General features: G+C 35.2%; 5 protein-coding genes across 5 annotated transcripts; 3 read left to right on the forward strand and 2 right to left on the reverse strand.

Annotated features, from left to right (window-relative positions):
- Positions 1-805: 805 nt before the first annotated feature.
- On the forward strand, positions 806-2,587 carry LOC104742653 (nifU-like protein 5, mitochondrial). The gene is made up of 6 exons (XM_087485365.1): positions 806-1,128; positions 1,252-1,413; positions 1,497-1,672; positions 1,772-1,875; positions 1,956-2,067; positions 2,195-2,587. Exons 1-6 carry the CDS (start codon positions 918-920, stop codon positions 2,258-2,260), a joined length of 831 nt encoding a protein of 276 aa, XP_087341491.1. The 5' UTR covers positions 806-917; the 3' UTR covers positions 2,261-2,587.
- On the reverse strand, positions 2,576-3,102 carry LOC104742651 (photosystem II 5 kDa protein, chloroplastic). Its single transcript, XM_010463666.3, has one exon. It carries the CDS (start codon positions 3,002-3,004, stop codon positions 2,684-2,686), a length of 321 nt encoding a protein of 106 aa, XP_010461968.1. The 5' UTR covers positions 3,005-3,102; the 3' UTR covers positions 2,576-2,683.
- A 4,222-nt stretch (positions 3,103-7,324) lies between these two features.
- Positions 7,325-9,719, forward strand: LOC104742655 (uncharacterized). Its single transcript, XM_010463669.3, has 5 exons — positions 7,325-8,304; positions 8,402-8,689; positions 8,777-8,929; positions 9,022-9,243; positions 9,316-9,719. The coding sequence occupies exons 1-5, from the start codon at positions 7,798-7,800 to the stop codon at positions 9,646-9,648; spliced, it is 1,503 nt and encodes a 500-aa protein (XP_010461971.2). The 5' UTR covers positions 7,325-7,797; the 3' UTR covers positions 9,649-9,719.
- A 98-nt stretch (positions 9,720-9,817) lies between these two features.
- On the forward strand, positions 9,818-11,800 carry LOC104742654 (phenylacetaldehyde reductase-like). The gene is made up of 6 exons (XM_010463668.3): positions 9,818-10,074; positions 10,383-10,552; positions 10,650-10,841; positions 10,931-11,093; positions 11,168-11,354; positions 11,445-11,800. The coding sequence occupies exons 1-6, from the start codon at positions 9,954-9,956 to the stop codon at positions 11,587-11,589; spliced, it is 978 nt and encodes a 325-aa protein (XP_010461970.1). The 5' UTR covers positions 9,818-9,953; the 3' UTR covers positions 11,590-11,800.
- Positions 11,801-12,281: 481 nt separating this feature from the next.
- LOC104742656 (putative sucrose-phosphatase 1) lies at positions 12,282-14,798 on the reverse strand. The gene is made up of 9 exons (XM_010463671.3): positions 14,633-14,798; positions 14,376-14,451; positions 13,973-14,275; positions 13,772-13,873; positions 13,495-13,689; positions 13,119-13,409; positions 12,830-13,016; positions 12,684-12,730; positions 12,282-12,601 (listed from the first exon to the last, which is right to left on the reverse strand). The coding sequence occupies exons 2-9, from the start codon at positions 14,433-14,435 to the stop codon at positions 12,515-12,517; spliced, it is 1,272 nt and encodes a 423-aa protein (XP_010461973.2). The 5' UTR covers positions 14,436-14,451; positions 14,633-14,798; the 3' UTR covers positions 12,282-12,514.
- Between the last annotated feature and the right edge of the window lie 1,509 nt (positions 14,799-16,307).

A 16,307-nucleotide genomic window follows, 5' to 3' on the forward strand; every position in this document is an offset into this window, starting at 1 on the left:
GGGGCTCGACCTGCCCGGAGACGGCGGCATGGCTTGACAAGCTCGGCGGAATCATGACTCTTACACAACCACAAAAAGTGAAAGAAGATGATAAGGGAGAGAGAGAAAAAAATTTACCTTGTGAGAGGAAGCAAAAGTTAGATATAGAATTAGGTCTAGGAGACATATTTATATGGGGGGACCAGCGCGTTGACCGAGGAAAAAAGGAAAACCCTAATTTTTAAGCTGTCTCCACTTCTCGTGTCTCGGGTAGCGTGTAGAACACGCAAGAACTCCCGTTTAAAACCTGAGAGACCTAGTAGAACGTGCGTAATGCACTATTCATCCAGGAATCTCCTAGATGTTTCGATAAACATGTGCAACGCATCATTCATCCAGGAACCTTCCGGAAGGCCTTCAAGCTTTTAAAGTCTCCTGTTCTTTCTGCAAGACGGATCTAGGGACGCGAAGCTGCATCCGACGGGCTCATGCAAGCCATCGCACATCGGACTAGGGGAGGCCATTGTTGGATATGGGCTCTGCTCCCAACGTTCCTAAAGCCCCGAACAGAAGATTCTCAAGAGATTTTGGGCTTGAAGTTATGGATCTGATCCATCTGACCGCATGGACAAAATTGTTATTTTACAGAAAGACAGAAGAAGTCCTAGGTCACTGGCCCACTATATATAGCAGATGTCATTATCAGAGAAGAGATCCACTTTTTGGGCAATTAGAGAGAGAAAAACAATTATTTTCGTATTAATTGCACTTAGCTCCTTAATTGTTATTTTCCGTAAACCCTCATTTCCGGTTAAAAAAATGATCAGCTCCAATTTATTCCCATTAAGATTCATATTATTAATATTGTTGGTTTCCTACATCAACATCCGGCGAAACCTTAATTTGGTGAAGCTTAGGCAACGAAGAAGAAGAAGATCATGAAAGGGATTACGAGGCTGCTCAATTCTCTTGCGCGGCGTACAGCTTCTGTAACTTGTGCTCCTTCTTGTTCTTCTCTTCTGATATCACATCGTCCTCTGTTTATCTCGGCGGCGGCGACGCACTTGCCGACGAGTTTATTGGATTCCAGAACTACAAATACTTCTCGCAACTCTTTGAGATCTTCTTCCCTTCCCCTGAATTGGATCGGTATGATGTTTTTAGCTTTATCTGAGATTTGAGTTTTATTAGCTTATCAAAAATGTTAAAAAGGAGTAATCTTTGTCTCCTGATTCTTGAAATGACATGACTTTGAAACTCTTATGGGAACAGTGCAAAGGAGGACAATGTTTATACAAACGCAATCAACACCAAACCCTTCATCTCTCATGTTTAATCCTGGTAAACCAGTTATGGAGGTTGGAAGTGCTGATTTCCCTAATTCTCGTTCTGCTATGGGTTCACCTTTGGCCAAAGACATTTTCGCCATTGATGGTATTCTTAGCCTTCTTTTTTTTTGCTACAAACATGTACATTTGTTTGTTCCTCATATGACTAAGACTTCCCTGATGATGCAGGTGTAGTTAGAGTTTTCTTTGGGTCAGATTTTGTTACTGTAACAAAGTCAGATGATGTGACATGGGATGTTCTCAAGCCTGAGATCTTTGCAGTGATAATGGACTTTTACTCATCTGGTCAGCCTTTGTTTCTGGACTCGCAAGCTACAGCTGCCAAGGATACCGCTATTCACGAGGTAGGCTTCCATATGTTCTTCAAAGATTTTTGTGGATAACACTTTTGAATGCCAAATGGTTACAATTGTTTCTCCCACATTGGCAAAACATGCGATTAGGATGACTCTGAAACTGTGGCAATGATCAAGGAACTCTTGGAGACGCGTATCCGACCATCAGTCCAAGATGATGGAGGGGACATCGAGTATTGTGGATTCGATACGTAAGTTCTTTTATGATTTTGAGAAATTGTTTAAGAAGTTTTGATCCTTTATCCTTATCAGAGGTTTATGTTTTGATCAGGGAAACTGGTATAGTTAAGCTTAGAATGCAAGGAGCTTGTAGCGGTTGTCCAAGTTCATCTGTTACTTTGAAATCAGGAATTGAGAATATGCTGATGCATTATGTATCTGAGGTAAATAAAGCTCAGATACATTTATCATTTCTGTTTTGCTTTCTGCTCTTCATCAAGATCTTGTTATAGTCTCTTTTGTTTTTAAATCATCAAGTATGACTCACCAAAGCGCTTGTACAAAATACAGGTCAAAGGCGTTGAGCAAGAATTTGATGGTGAAGAGGAGGGAACATCGTCTGGCCCAATGGAGTAGAGTGGCAGAATGCAGAAATGCATCAGAAAGAAACTTGATATTTGTTGTTGCTCTTCAATATACAGAAGAAGAATAAACCAGAGGTACATTAGTGTTGTCTTCTCCTCAACCTGGCAGCCTCAGAAAACTATAGACTACTGGGAAATCATTGGGTCTCCTGATATAACCCCAACAACTGATTTTTTCATGGATTATACTGCTCTTACTGTGACTTTGATTGTAGTCGAAAGGGTAAAGATTTGTTGCCTAAGCTTAAATATTTTTGCTGATTTGAAGTTATTTAAGGTTTGTGATCGCATCAGTGGATGATTCAACTACCTAAACAAAGGGTTTTTATAGATATTATCAAAATATAATCATTACAACCACAATTACTGGCGTAAATACAGAGGCATATGAAGTGTAGCTGGTTAAATAGGGAATTCAGTTACGGCATATCCTGGCCGTAGGCATTGTGACACAGACAGGAGCATACTTCTTCTTGGCAGCCTCCGTTCCTCTCTTTGGCTCATCATCCGCCATTGCCACCTTGGCTAAGGAACACACAGCCGCAGCTGCAGCTGTGAACACCAGATCCCTTCTCATCTTCATGCTCTGTTCTTGCTTCTTGTTCTCCAAGCTTGTTGTGTTCTCGCTGGTGCAGGCTTTGACTATGGTGAGGCTTCTTCTGCTGTTGCCAGAGATGTTTGCCGGAAGCTTAGAGACGGTAGGGAGAAATGGAGATGTCATGGTCATTGACGCCATTGCAAAGTGGTAAGTTAATTTCCCACGTGTGATCTTCGTGATCTCTCTCTGTTTATCTGATGGGTTGGTGACTTGTGTTTAAAAAGTTGGGGAACACATAAAGAATTGATATCTTTGAGGGATTACGATCCATTTCCTTATCCAAAATATGAATTTATTTCAAATGGGTTGTTGCCAGTTTGCCACGTATCTTTGTGCTATCCTCTTTTTACATACATAACGATGAGCTTTGTGGTCGTTTGATCAAAAGCTTAAGCCCCTTTCTAAAGAGAGTGCTAGAAGCTTTTTTAAGTAGTGTCCAGAAGAATTAGGTTCATTCTTGTTTTGTGAAATAAATCTTGATTTTTTTCAACAATACAATCTTTCAAAAAGGAAGCAAAAAAGGTCCAGAGCTCAATTCACTTCTTCGAACACCAACCAATACGGATGAGAGTAGTCTCAGTGGCCACAAGCTTTTTCTGGCCCAAACAGAACTAGAATTAAATTCGGAAGTGCTTTTATTCCATTTTTGAAAGTAATTAACCATTTCCATTCATGAGCAACTCATTTAAATTTCTTAAAATTAAATATTTAATATTTTATTAATAAAAGATGATTTAACCAATCAGAAGGAGAGAATAAAGGAGCAACGTTTCTCTCTCAATTGCTAAAATACTAATACAAGCAACGGTTCTTTAATTTCTCTCTATTTAGTTAAGCATTTTTAATATTTTTTAATTAGAAGCATTCGATGCAAATCACCACTGGAGGTGCCCTTAGATTTTAACCGGTGGAAGAAGTTATCCGTGATTAAAAAATTGAAATTTTAAGTCATACATATTTTTTTTTGCTTAGGTTGAAAATGTAACTGATAAAATAAAAAAGACCGATACAATTTACTTCTAGCTTTGACAGTATTGAACTGATAGAATTAGCCTAAATGTCTTTAACTGCTATGTTGGGATATTTATCGATTTAGGGCTTTATTTGCCCAAATCTTTTAATTTAGGTATTTTTGTCCAGACTCTCAATTTTAAGCTTTTTTGGGTTATAGAAAAAGACAATTTTGTCTTCGCCCACTGTCTCTTCTTCTTCGTTCTTCTCCCGATGATGTCCATAGTTTTTTCTTTTGTCGAATCCACCATCCTTGATCATGTGAATTCAATGGATTCAATCTATTTTGCTTTGGATGAAGGAATCTAAACCCTAAGGGATACTATCTAGTGAACCCAAGAGGTTCAATCACTAATCAAATTTTGGATATTAATCGGTGAAGATGAAAGAAATTTGTCGATTCAATCGGAGAAGATGATGTAATCTTAACCAATTAACGAATACCCAAAAGAAAAGCTTGTAATTCTTCTTTTTCTTATTTGTAATCGTTGATTAATTGAAATCTTATTTTTCTTCTACAACTTTCAAATTAGAGATTACGATAAGGGAGAGAAGAAATAGACTTGGCGAGGGGAAGATGCGAAACCTTCCTTGACTAGAGCTTGGCGCACCGGCAAAGCGAGAAGCAGTCACGATGGTCGGCGGTCGGCAAGTCTTCTTCAAGTCACGCCGAGGAGATTTGGGAATCGTTAAGAAAATTTGGTCAAAACAAGAGAAAGAAAGAAGAAAAGAATCGTTTGTGGGAAGGGGCAAATTTGTATTTTTAGTTGACTTAAAAGGCTTGTTTCCGTAAGTCCGGACTATTAGTCCTAAACCCATAAGAAACTGAGAAAAGGCCCAATTCTATAATTGATCCTATATATGTTTACATGGTACAGATCTTAACGTTGTACTTCTGCATCCAAACATCAACTACTTGACCATGCACAAATGACGCTGATCTTCACCCACCCGAATGAGTGTCAGGCCATCAATGTTAATGCCATACCTATTAAGTTGTATTTGTTTGTTAATTTTGTTTAGTGTTTAAAATTATATAATTGTATTTTGGTTGTTAATTTTATGATTTAACCTGCGACATATTGTGAGATAATCTAATTTTGTACATCATATTAATGTAATCTAACTTTATTAGATATGTCTATTACTCTAATATTGATAATATTAACAAAATAATTAAAATGATGTTTTACCCATGTAGTACAGAGTTAATGGTATTTTATTTTTTTAAAATTTAAATTCTTTAAAATAAAGAATCAGAATAAATCAAATAAAAATTATATATTTGAATACTTGATAAATCAAGTTTCCGGCTGATTATTCGAAATCATTTTGATTTCTTTTATAATATGACTTTGAACCATTGCTCTATTTCTCCAAGCAATGTGGGATGTTGTATACATATTTTTTAAATTCATCGATTGAGTAACATATGTCCATTAAAAAATTTGAATCACATAATATGCAGAAAAATCACAAAATTTTATCAAGTAAATGTATTATATAATAATTCAAAATAGTTTAAATATAAAATAAAATAAAAGTGGTGAAAAGAGAATCATATATTTATGTTTGAATTAGGTAGAGAGATTTATGGAAACAAGATACAATTTGGAAATATTATTTCAAAGACCTTAATTAAGTATAACTAAAATGGTAGATTAATAAATGCACTTTAAAAATGTTAATATAGATATAACAACAATATTTTCCTTCTTTTAAGTATAGTTAGAATTTGTTGTCATTTAAAAATTTCTAGGAGTCTCCATGACTACATATTGATTTGTTTGGATTGGATTTATTTTGGAAGTTCAAAAAAACAACTCAAAACATATTTTGTACAATAAGAAAAATAAATTTTAGGTAATTGATATTTTGCGTGCCGAGCCGATCGCTAATGTAGAACATTTCTAGAAATAATATATTTTAGAGTGAACACCGCGTGAAAACTTGAAAATGAAGAAAACAATCGCTTAGACTCTTGTTTTCGTATAATTACTCAGGTAAAAAGAAGTGCTCAACTAGTTTAATTAGGTTCATGTTATTCGCTCCAAGGTTGTTCTTAGCAAAATATTCATAAGTATCTAAAATATACTTGGGCTTAGGGGGATCTATGTTAATTTCTAGAAAAACATATCTCAATTTTGGAAATTCTATGCTATGTCCAATCACTACTTTTCCTACATATAAACAAAGGGTTAGTTTAGTTTTAGGGATTACATCAAAATGAAAAGAAGACATAGACAAACCGTTGAGATATTCATATACATACATTTCTTTAAACTACATTAACAACATATGAATGTTTATAATTACATATACAAATATAAAAATTAATAATTTAAATATATATAGTTAAAAATCAAAAATAAATATTAAAATAAAATTTATGCAATTTTAGGCGGTTTAGACGGTTATCATGGCGTATGCTGAGCGCCTAGTGCCTAAGCGGCCACCTAAACCGCTTTTTTGAACTATACAAATTAATAAACTACATATTTCTAATATCTTTTCTTGTTGTTTTTAAATACTTTTGTCCGTTACTTTGTAATTGCTTTTGTTTGTTGGAATGGTAAATTTCAATAAGTTTTATTCAAATTTTCTGTAGATTCATAATAAAAAAAATAAACACTAAAATACATATCTTTTTTGTTTATTATCTATATTATTGATATATTAAACCATATTTTTTTGCCTATCACATTAAAATTCCTTGGCATAGCTATGTTTGGAACACCCAAATAAAATGAGAGAAAATTAGAATACTTTTGATTCTCTATTATGTTTTAAAAGAGATAATTTTCAGTTACTATATAACTATGGATTCAACCACTAAGTTCAAAGGTGAGAAATATTTGATATTTAAACAGCAAGTATAATACAACAATACGTATTAAAAATACTTTTAAATTTTAAAGGAAATTTGAGTTATTTTTTAATCTTGAATAACAAATAAGTATATTTTTCGTTTGAATGATTCCATTAAACTGTAAATATCATAATTTGACACTAAAACAAGAGATCGTAATTAATCGAAAACTAGGAAAGAGAAGTTTTTGTTAGCTTCGAAAACCGCTTCTAACCAAAAGGGGTAGTTTTGAGCTACATAAATATATATTTGAATAATTTTTTAAAAAAAACATGACTTAGAGTAAAACAACCACTGAGTTTAGAGGTGAAAGATAGTTGATATACAACATATTAAAAAAAAAACTTTTAACTTTGAATTGAATTTGAGTTATTTTTGAATCTTAAATAAACAAATAAGTAATACAGTTTATTTGAATAAACTCTATTTAAAAAGTAGAAAACAACCACTGGTAATCGTTGACAACCAAAAAAAAAAGAAAAAAAAACACCCACTAGTCACACTATGTATTAAATAATGAGATATCCAATGAGGTTCTTTGGTAATAAAAAGGGTAAGAAAGAGGAAGCAGCGGTTTCATCACGAACTTTGACACACACACTTAAAGACTTATAAACACAACAAAGAACACAAACACAGCAACACAGCTTTTATTTGAAAATGGCTCCACTTCACGAGGCTTCTCTCTCCCTTTCCTCCTTATCTTTCTCGCCGTAGGCTTTACTCGAAAACCAGACCCCCAAAGATCGCATTATATAAACACAACACATTCATTACATTGGAGATTAAAAACAAAAACAAAAAACACAATTTTTTAAAATTACCAATCTTTGATGATTTCTCCAATGTCGTTGTCTCTTCTCTTCTCTGCTTTCGAGTGATTCTATTTTTCCAACGGTAACAAAGACTTTATTTTTCAAAATCCGACAGAGAAAGACCAGACCTTTCTTCTTCTACTTCTTTCATCTGACAATAACCATCAGACAAGAGACAAAAAGACAGATACTTTCCCTGCTTTTGTTGTTGTTGTTAAAGTCGGCGGTGAATAAAAATGCAGAGAAGAAACGAAGCGATGACGATGAGGAAATCGAAGTGGCAGTATTCTCCGACGCCGAGGATTCTTCAGTTGCCACGTAGGCATAGTGTTCGACGAAGTGCCGCAAAGGGCTTGAAGACGACACCTTCTTCTTCTTTGTCTTCGTCTCAGAAGGATCGGGGAGTGAAACTAGAGGTTCTGTTTCACCAAGAGAGGACTTTTGATCGAGGGGCATCTGTTGTGATGGTGAATGATAAAGGTGGTGAGGAGAAGGAGGAAGAAGGAAGGAGAAGAGGGAAAGTTGCAGACGGGAGAGAGATTGGTGGGACTAGGTTGTCTTCCTCTTCTTCTACTGCGGTTGATGAAAAAGTTGAGGAAGCTAAGTGGAGGTTTCAAGCGGAGATGTTGAGATCAGAGTGTAATTTGTTACGAATAGAGAAAGAGATTGCTTTGAAGAAGATGGAGAGGAGGAAGAAACGGATGGAGAAGACGCTTAGATCGGCTGTTCTTACTCTTCTCTCCGTAAGTCAAATCTGATTTTTGAATTCTGTATGTTGTGTTTTGCGAATGTTAGTGTTTTTTTTTTTTAGATTGAAGATGTGTTTTTATGTTGATTCAGGGGAAACAGAGGATCTCAGAAGGGACAAAAGAGAGCAAGGCTTTGGAAGATGAGATTAGTTATTTGGTTGAGAAACTGAATGAGTTAAAGTCTCCAAAAGTTAAGGACGTGGAAGCTAGAAACTGCAGACATAATTTTGACAAGAAAGCTTCTGTTTTAAGGAAAGAGCTAGAGAGGTTCGATGAATCAGTTTCTGAAGAGGTTTGTGTCAAAGGGATTCAAAAAATGGCTGAAGCTAGTTTCTCGGTCCATTCTGATCAAATCTCTCTCAGGAACAATAATGGAAATGTGAGTGAGACATAATTCACTGTAAATGGGCTAAGTCTTCTTTTTTTTTAGCACAGTTTTGAATTTTGATGTTTTTTTTGGGTGCAGATAGATACATTGAGTAGTAAAATGGAGGCATTGTCGAAAGGGGTATTGTTGGAAAGAATGGAGAAAGAATATGGATCGAGTCTCTTTGCACCAAGCTCTGTCTCCAAATGTATTGATCGTCAAGATGCATCTTTACAAGACATGTATAGTAAGGTACATTTGTGAAAGCAAAGTCTCTACTCTCTTTTATATGATGAGGTCAAAAATGAAGTTTGTGAAGATTAATTTTTTCACTTTTGTTGCAGGCAATTAAAGCGCACGAGGAAAAGAAAGACTGCTCTAGACATTGCAAAGCAGTTATGAGGAAGATCGCAGATGAAGTAAGAGCTGAAGCAGAGCAATGGTCACAAATGCAAGAGATGTTGAATCAAGTGAGGAAAGAAATGGAGGAACTTCAATCTTGTCGTGATTTTTGGCAAAACCGCGCTCTCGAATCAGATTCCCAGTTACAAAATCTACATTCCACGGTAAGATATAGTTCTCAGTTCTCAAATATAGAATAAGTCGGCCGTGACTTAACAAACGTTCAAATGTTTTAGGTTGAAGGGTGGCGAAGAAAGGCGTTATCATCAGAGGCAAAGTTGAAAAACCTACAAGAAGAGGTTTGTGGTTTACAAGAAGAGATCAAGAGACTGAGGAAGGAAGATAAGTTAGAACCGGAGAAGAACAAATTGCCATCAGAGTCAGAGAAGAGGGTATTGATTTGTCGGTTGAAAGAAAACCGACATAACAACAACAATGGAGATTGGTCTAAGCACAGCGAAGGAAGAACAACGAAACCGCCATCAAGCTCGAGACCGCCTTTGAGGGAAGTTAAGAACAACAGTTCAGTCACATCAAGGCATAGAAACTCCAATGTCATGAAAATGTAGCTTTCTCAATCTTACAAAAAAAACCAGAATTTTTTCGGTTTTTTCTTTAATACCAATGAAGTATTAGTCTATGAATAAACGTAGGGAGGAGATTAAGAGGAGTCACACACTTGGTAGAGAAAAATCCCGAGGAACTCTAACAAACTCTTTCCTAAAAATGGCGCGCTTTGAAACCCCAAAAAAAACAAAACAGGAAAAAAATTAAAAAAGACAGAAACGCTAAGAATATCTCAGTTTTGAAGACACAGAAAGAAAAGAAAAAGAGAAACAATTTGAGAAGAAGAAGAAGATCGGAAAGAAGAAGAATGAGCAGCGAAGAAGAGAAGACAGTTTGTGTGACAGGAGCTTCAGGTTACATTGCTTCATGGATTGTTAAGCTTCTCCTTCTCCGCGGCTACACCGTTAAAGCCTCTGTTCGTGATCCAAGTCCGTCTCTTTTCTCTATTCAAATTTCTATATCGAAACTGAAATAACCGATCTAATTTAGTTTCTCTTAGGTTTAGATAGAAGGCTCATTTTCAAGATTTGTTTCGTTTTTTTTTTCGTAATGAAATTTGAAGAGATGAGAAATGATTAAAGATCCTTAGCTCTTGTTATTGTCGGATGAGTCAAGATTCATCGGTTCATTTACATGGTTAAATGGAACAGATGAGAAATGATTAAAGATCCTTAGCTCTTGTTATTGTCGGATGAGTCAAGATTCATCGGTTCATTTACATGGTTAAATGGAACAGATGATCCAAGGAAAACAGAGCACTTGCTTGCATTGGAAGGAGCAGAGGAAAGGCTTAAATTGTTCAAAGCAAACTTGTTAGAAGAAGGCTCTTTCGATTCAGCAATCGATGGTTGCGAAGGTGTTTTCCACACCGCATCACCATTCTACCACGACGTCAAGGACCCTCAGGTCTCTCTCTCTCTCCCTCTCTCCCTCTCTCATTTGGCGCATTCTCTTGTTATTAAATCTTCCTTTTTTGGTTAATTTGTGATTTGTCTTTTCACAGGCTGAGTTACTTGATCCAGCGGTGAAAGGAACAATCAATGTTCTAAGCTCATGTTTGAAGACTTCCTCTGTTAAGAGAGTTGTCTTAACCTCATCCATAGCAGCTGTTGCTTTCAATGGAATGCCTCGAACACCTGAGACCATAGTTGACGAATCTTGGTTCGCCGATCCTGAATATTGCAGAGCTTCCAAGGTTAAATCAGTATGAATTCTGGTTGCGTGATGTTGAAGTTATCACTCTGTTTTTGCTGAAACACTGTTTTCTTTTGTTCTTATTAAAAGCTATGGTATGTACTCTCGAAGACATTAGCTGAAAACGCAGCGTGGAAATTCGCGGAAGAGAACGAGTTACAGCTGGTTTCGATAAATCCAGCTATGGTGATTGGTCCTCTCTTACAGCCAACGCTAAACACTAGTGCTGCTGCAGTACTAAGCTTGATCAAAGGTAAAGAAAACAATAGAAGCATTGGTTTAGTTCACACAGTTAATAAGCTTTGAACATTGGGTTTACATTTTCAGGAGCCCAGACGTTTCCTAATGCGACATTTGGTTGGGTTAACGTTAAAGATGTAGCGAACGCTCACATTCAAGCGTTTGAGAACCCAACTGCTAATGGAAGATACTGTTTAGTGGAGAGAGTTGCTCATTACTCTGAAGTTGTTAACATTTTGAATGATCTTTACCCTGAATTCCAACTCCCTGAGAAGTAAGTGTTTTCGTTTTTAATGTCAAATAGAAATTGTTAAATTATAAGACAACATTTTGACAAGAATCAATTGAAACATGATTGCTGCAGGTGTGCAGATGAAAAGATATATATTCCAACATATAAAGTGTCTAAAGAGAAAGCAGAGTCACTTGGGGTTGAGTTTGTGCCATTGGAGGTTAGCATTAAAGAAACTGTAGAGAGTTTGAGAGACAAAGGGTTCATCAGACTCTAAGTTTCATCCCCCAAAAAGGATTCAAACCAGAACCAGACTTGGATATGTTTATTTCTGAATCACATGTTTCTTCTTTTTTTGTTTATGTTTATTTTTTTTCTTAAGTCAAATTTGGAGTGTGTTGTTGCCTATGATATTGTGGACATATTTTCATCAGTTTGGACTGATGGAATTAAACTATTTTTCTCATTGGAATTTGCATTTGCATGAAGTTTCCTTTTTGAAGTGGTTACAATATAATATAGAGATCCCTATAATATATCCCATAATCAAATTTATTACCTTTTTATCTTTTGCTTTAGTCGTAGCAAAATTATTAGGTCTACCTATGTAAAACATTTTTTTGAAGTAGTAGTTGACATTTCTCAGACTAGTACCACTAAATATATTTTTTAATTGTTAACAATTCATTCACTCAAAAGGAAACTGACACATGTTTGCTAAATTATAATCTACGTAATTAGTGTAGTTTATATATATATATAACATATACTGTATTAAAAATCGTCTAATAAAATACGAAATCTCTTATATTATATATCAAGAGACACACATAACTTATTTAGATACAAATCAAACAATCAACCAACCTTACCAAAAAAGAAAAAACTTATTTAGATACAATCGATAACATACAGTATTTGCTACTCAATGAAGTCAGCCGGAGAAGGGTTTTCAGAAGCTAAATAGAGTTTTTGACAACAAGATTAATCTTTTCGATTCAAGATTAATCTTTTTGATTCAAGATTTGATCATATGGATACAAGACTGACATCTTTGAAAGATTATGTGAATGTGCATAAAGGACCCTCGAGATTCTAGGGAATTTGAGTGGCAAGATTATGAGGATGTGAGTTTTATTCAACCAAAAATAAGATATCTTTGTGTGTTGCAATGTTTTAATGGAAAATTCCAAAAAAAAGATTTAGATGATCCAGTTGCTGTCATCCTTTATCTCTGTTTCTTCCGACCATATTTGCTGCACATGTTCCCACACAAACCCTTCTCCTTCCTGAAAAATTTAATATTAGTTTCAATCCTCAAGAAACAGAACCTACAACTTCATATATGATGCCCTCTTAATCATCTCTTACCTTTGAGGTGAATTTGACAGTTGTTGTGCAGCATTTCCTCTCATCCCCTGCAGTATCCACAATTAGAATATTCAACGATTAGGGAAGATACTAATATGGCATGTATGTGTGTGAGTGTAACATATTAAGGTTTTCTTTTTAAGTACCAGTCTGCTCCCACTTATCAAGCTTTACTATCCAAGTCCCTGGCATAGTGTCTGTTGCTAAGACTTGATCTGTCCAAACCCGAAACTTCTTCCCTTTTTTGTCTCCATAGTACTTGCCAAGCTCATCAATGGTATCTCTGAGAGATCTTTCAGCACCAGATGGATGAACAAAAACACCAGCAGGATGCTGAAGTGGTTTGGAAAAGGATAAAACAATCATTAAGTCTCTTTCATCGATACAGTAAGATTTGCAGATATATAAAGAGAGAAACAAGGTTCGTATACTCACACATGAAGCTTTGAGGCTTGCTGTATATGTCTCACAGTTCTCAACTTCACCTCGTCTCCATCTCTCGTAGAACAAGAAAAGCTTGACAACCTCATGACCCGGGTTCACATTATCCACCTTACACTCTAAGAAGTCAGAAACATCTCTCGGAGAAAGATTAGGACCGAGCTTAAAGTGACCTATGGCTTCTATAATCCCACCTGCACACCTCTCAGACGCATGGATTATGTTTGAATTGTCTTTCGCGTTTTCAGCGTACCACTCCAACAACTCTTCCTGAGCATTGCTTACCTATGAAGAATAACCCAAAGAGAAGATTATAAAACATGGAAACTCAATTGCGAAAACAGAAGATTACACCGCACGTAAAACCAACCATGACACCATAAACATTGGGAATGGTGAATAGTTCAGTATCGTTTCCGGAGTCCCCACAAGCAAGAGTGTTAATAGGAAGCTTTCCTTCAGTCTTGAGCTTCTTTAGCAGATAAGCAAGAGCTTGTCCTTTTCCTCCACCTTGTGGTAAAACATCGAAAGCGTTTCCTCCACTGAAGATTATTTTGATATCCAACTGGAAAATAACACAAACAAGTTGTGTAAAGCAACAAACAAATACAACAAGAGATCATGCAAAGTTCTGTAAGATATCTTACACCACGTTTCTCCAACCGCTGAGATAGCTCTTTAGTCACTGCCTGAACCTTACTCTTATCAATATGAAAGCTAAGCTTGTGTGGCCTCTGTTCAGTTTCACTCTGCATCCAATGATCACACTCTCTGGTCACTATATGGACAAGTAAGTAACATCACAGTATATGGTGAGATCATATATATAGAGATAGAGTACGGAGTACCTGAAGAGTTAACTCAGGGAACTTGCTGGTTTCTTCTTCGACGATTCCTCTGTCCCATTTATTGTTCAAGATTTCAATCCACTCATCATCACGAACCATGGAGTTACCATAAGCAATCTCAGTTCCTACAGATGTAATGATAACATCAGGTGTTAACAAAGGTCTCTGTTTCCTCAGTTTCTTGTACATTGTTGGTGCTCTTCCCGTTGAGAAAACAAGAAGAGAGTCGTGGCGATATGCGTCTTCCCACAATGAATTGAACCTCAGTAAAGATAGATTCTCAGGATCATTATGATGATCAACCTTCAGAAATCAAAATCAAAAACATGTACACATCAATCAATCTAGCAATCAAAGAATCAAGATTTAGAGCAGAACAGAGTCGTTAAGGGCGTTTTTTTACCATTGTTTCATCAAGATCTGAGACTATCATTAAACGAGGAGGAGATGTTAACCGCTCCATGATTACAATAAGAGTCCTGAAGATTGATAAAGATTACATAAAGCACGAATCTTTAGAATCTTAACGAAACGAGTCCATAAACCTAAAGATCACAATACAAATACGATTCTTGAAAGCTAAAGCTTTGACGATCAGATCTTTGATTCATCTATTGGTAAAAAGGTTCTACTTTAGGGTGATCTGAGATCGAGACAAACCTGAGGAACGTGAAAGCACGATTTGGTGTAACCGTGTAAGAGGAGAAAGCGAAGAAGATTTGGGTTTGAGATGAAGAAAGAGTGAGAGAGTGCAAGCGCAGCGAAGAGCGGGGGAAGAACAAGTCAAACCTTTCTCCTCAAAAATTTGTATATTTAAATTTGTTTTGATTTCCACGAAATATTATTTTGTTTATGACCTAACTTACGTGCCTACTTATTTAATTTATAAAATATTATATATATATATATATATATATATATATATTTAGAGTGAATTGGTGGAATGGAAAATGACACACTGTATAACTAAAACAAATAAATCTGAAAAGGAATTTAATTTTGTTTTTTTGGTCATGAGAAAAGAAATTAAACCATTTAAGTATTACGCATACGTTATGATTTAGAATATTTTATACAAGCATCAAAATGAAATTTCATAAAAGATATGCGATTTCAAATAAAAATGCGTTATTATTATTGAAAACGATAAAAACAAAGTACTTTTCTTTCTTATTCTATTTTTAATTTGAAGCAAACATATAAATGAGTTTTGGATCTCTTCTACTCGCACGATTAACTCCATATCAGTCACCAAATTAAGTTTGTAGGCTCACACAATGCTCTCTCTGACGTAGATTTCCGGTTGTTACTTCGGTTTTCTAGCTAAAAGTAATGGACTGCGTAAACCAAAAAGAAAAAATTGTCCCAAAAGGATTATAAAGATAAGTTGCTAAAAAGATTTGCGCATACACAACTTCAGAACCATGTAAAGCTGCACTAAATGAAACTTTCATGATTTTGATGCTTTCAAAACTGTAATACTATAATTTTTTTATGTCTAAGTCTCTTCTTTGTTGCACTTATATGTAGTGTTTTGTTCACTTAGTGGTCAAGATCTATAGGGCTTTGCCAAAAGTAAGATAGTCTAGGTTGGGCTTGTAATGCTCAAGTTCTCATTTTCATTAAGAATTTCATGTTATATTTAATTATATGAAACAATGGAATCCACTTGTAAACCTTTACATTAGGCTACTATTGAAAGCGTAAACTAAATTTCACGGCGCTCTCAGAGTGAGTCTGAGGTCAAAGTCAAACTATGGTAACTAAAATATGTTATTTCAGAAGCAAAAGAATAACTTTGTTTGGCTCATTGAAAAAGTATCAACAAAAGAAAACAACAATATCAACCATTGATAATTTGACTATCATTTGCATAGAAAGTTAGCACTATTGTTCTAATTATTCCCTTCCACGATCCCTAAATAAATTTTTGTACCTTGAGAAAAGAAATATCATTATATTCTCCAACTCATCATCATTATATGCAGTGCCGTGCTTAAGGTATGCGGGAAAGGGCATTTGCCCTAAGCCACCATTTTTTTTAAATTTATTAGGCCACATTTTTTTATATATCTAGGCTTATATATTTAAGTTGATAACATAAAGGTGTATGTAAAGTGGTGTTTTGTTTGAGAAGTCCATAACACTATGATATCACAAGAAAATAAATATGTTTTATGTGTAAGGAAATTTCTGTAAACAAAATAATTATATTTTATAGTTATAACTATTGTAAAAGAATATTATTGGAAGACAATTGATAAAAGAGATAATTAAAAAGAAAACAAATGTGCTTTGGAATTATAGCTTCGAATTTTTTTAGGAAAAAAAGATA

The sequence above is a fragment of the Camelina sativa genome, chromosome 14 (genome assembly GCF_030686135.1).
Source record: "Camelina sativa cultivar CO46 ecotype springtype chromosome 14, ASM3068613v1".
Lineage (NCBI taxonomy): Eukaryota > Viridiplantae > Streptophyta > Magnoliopsida > Brassicales > Brassicaceae > Camelina > Camelina sativa.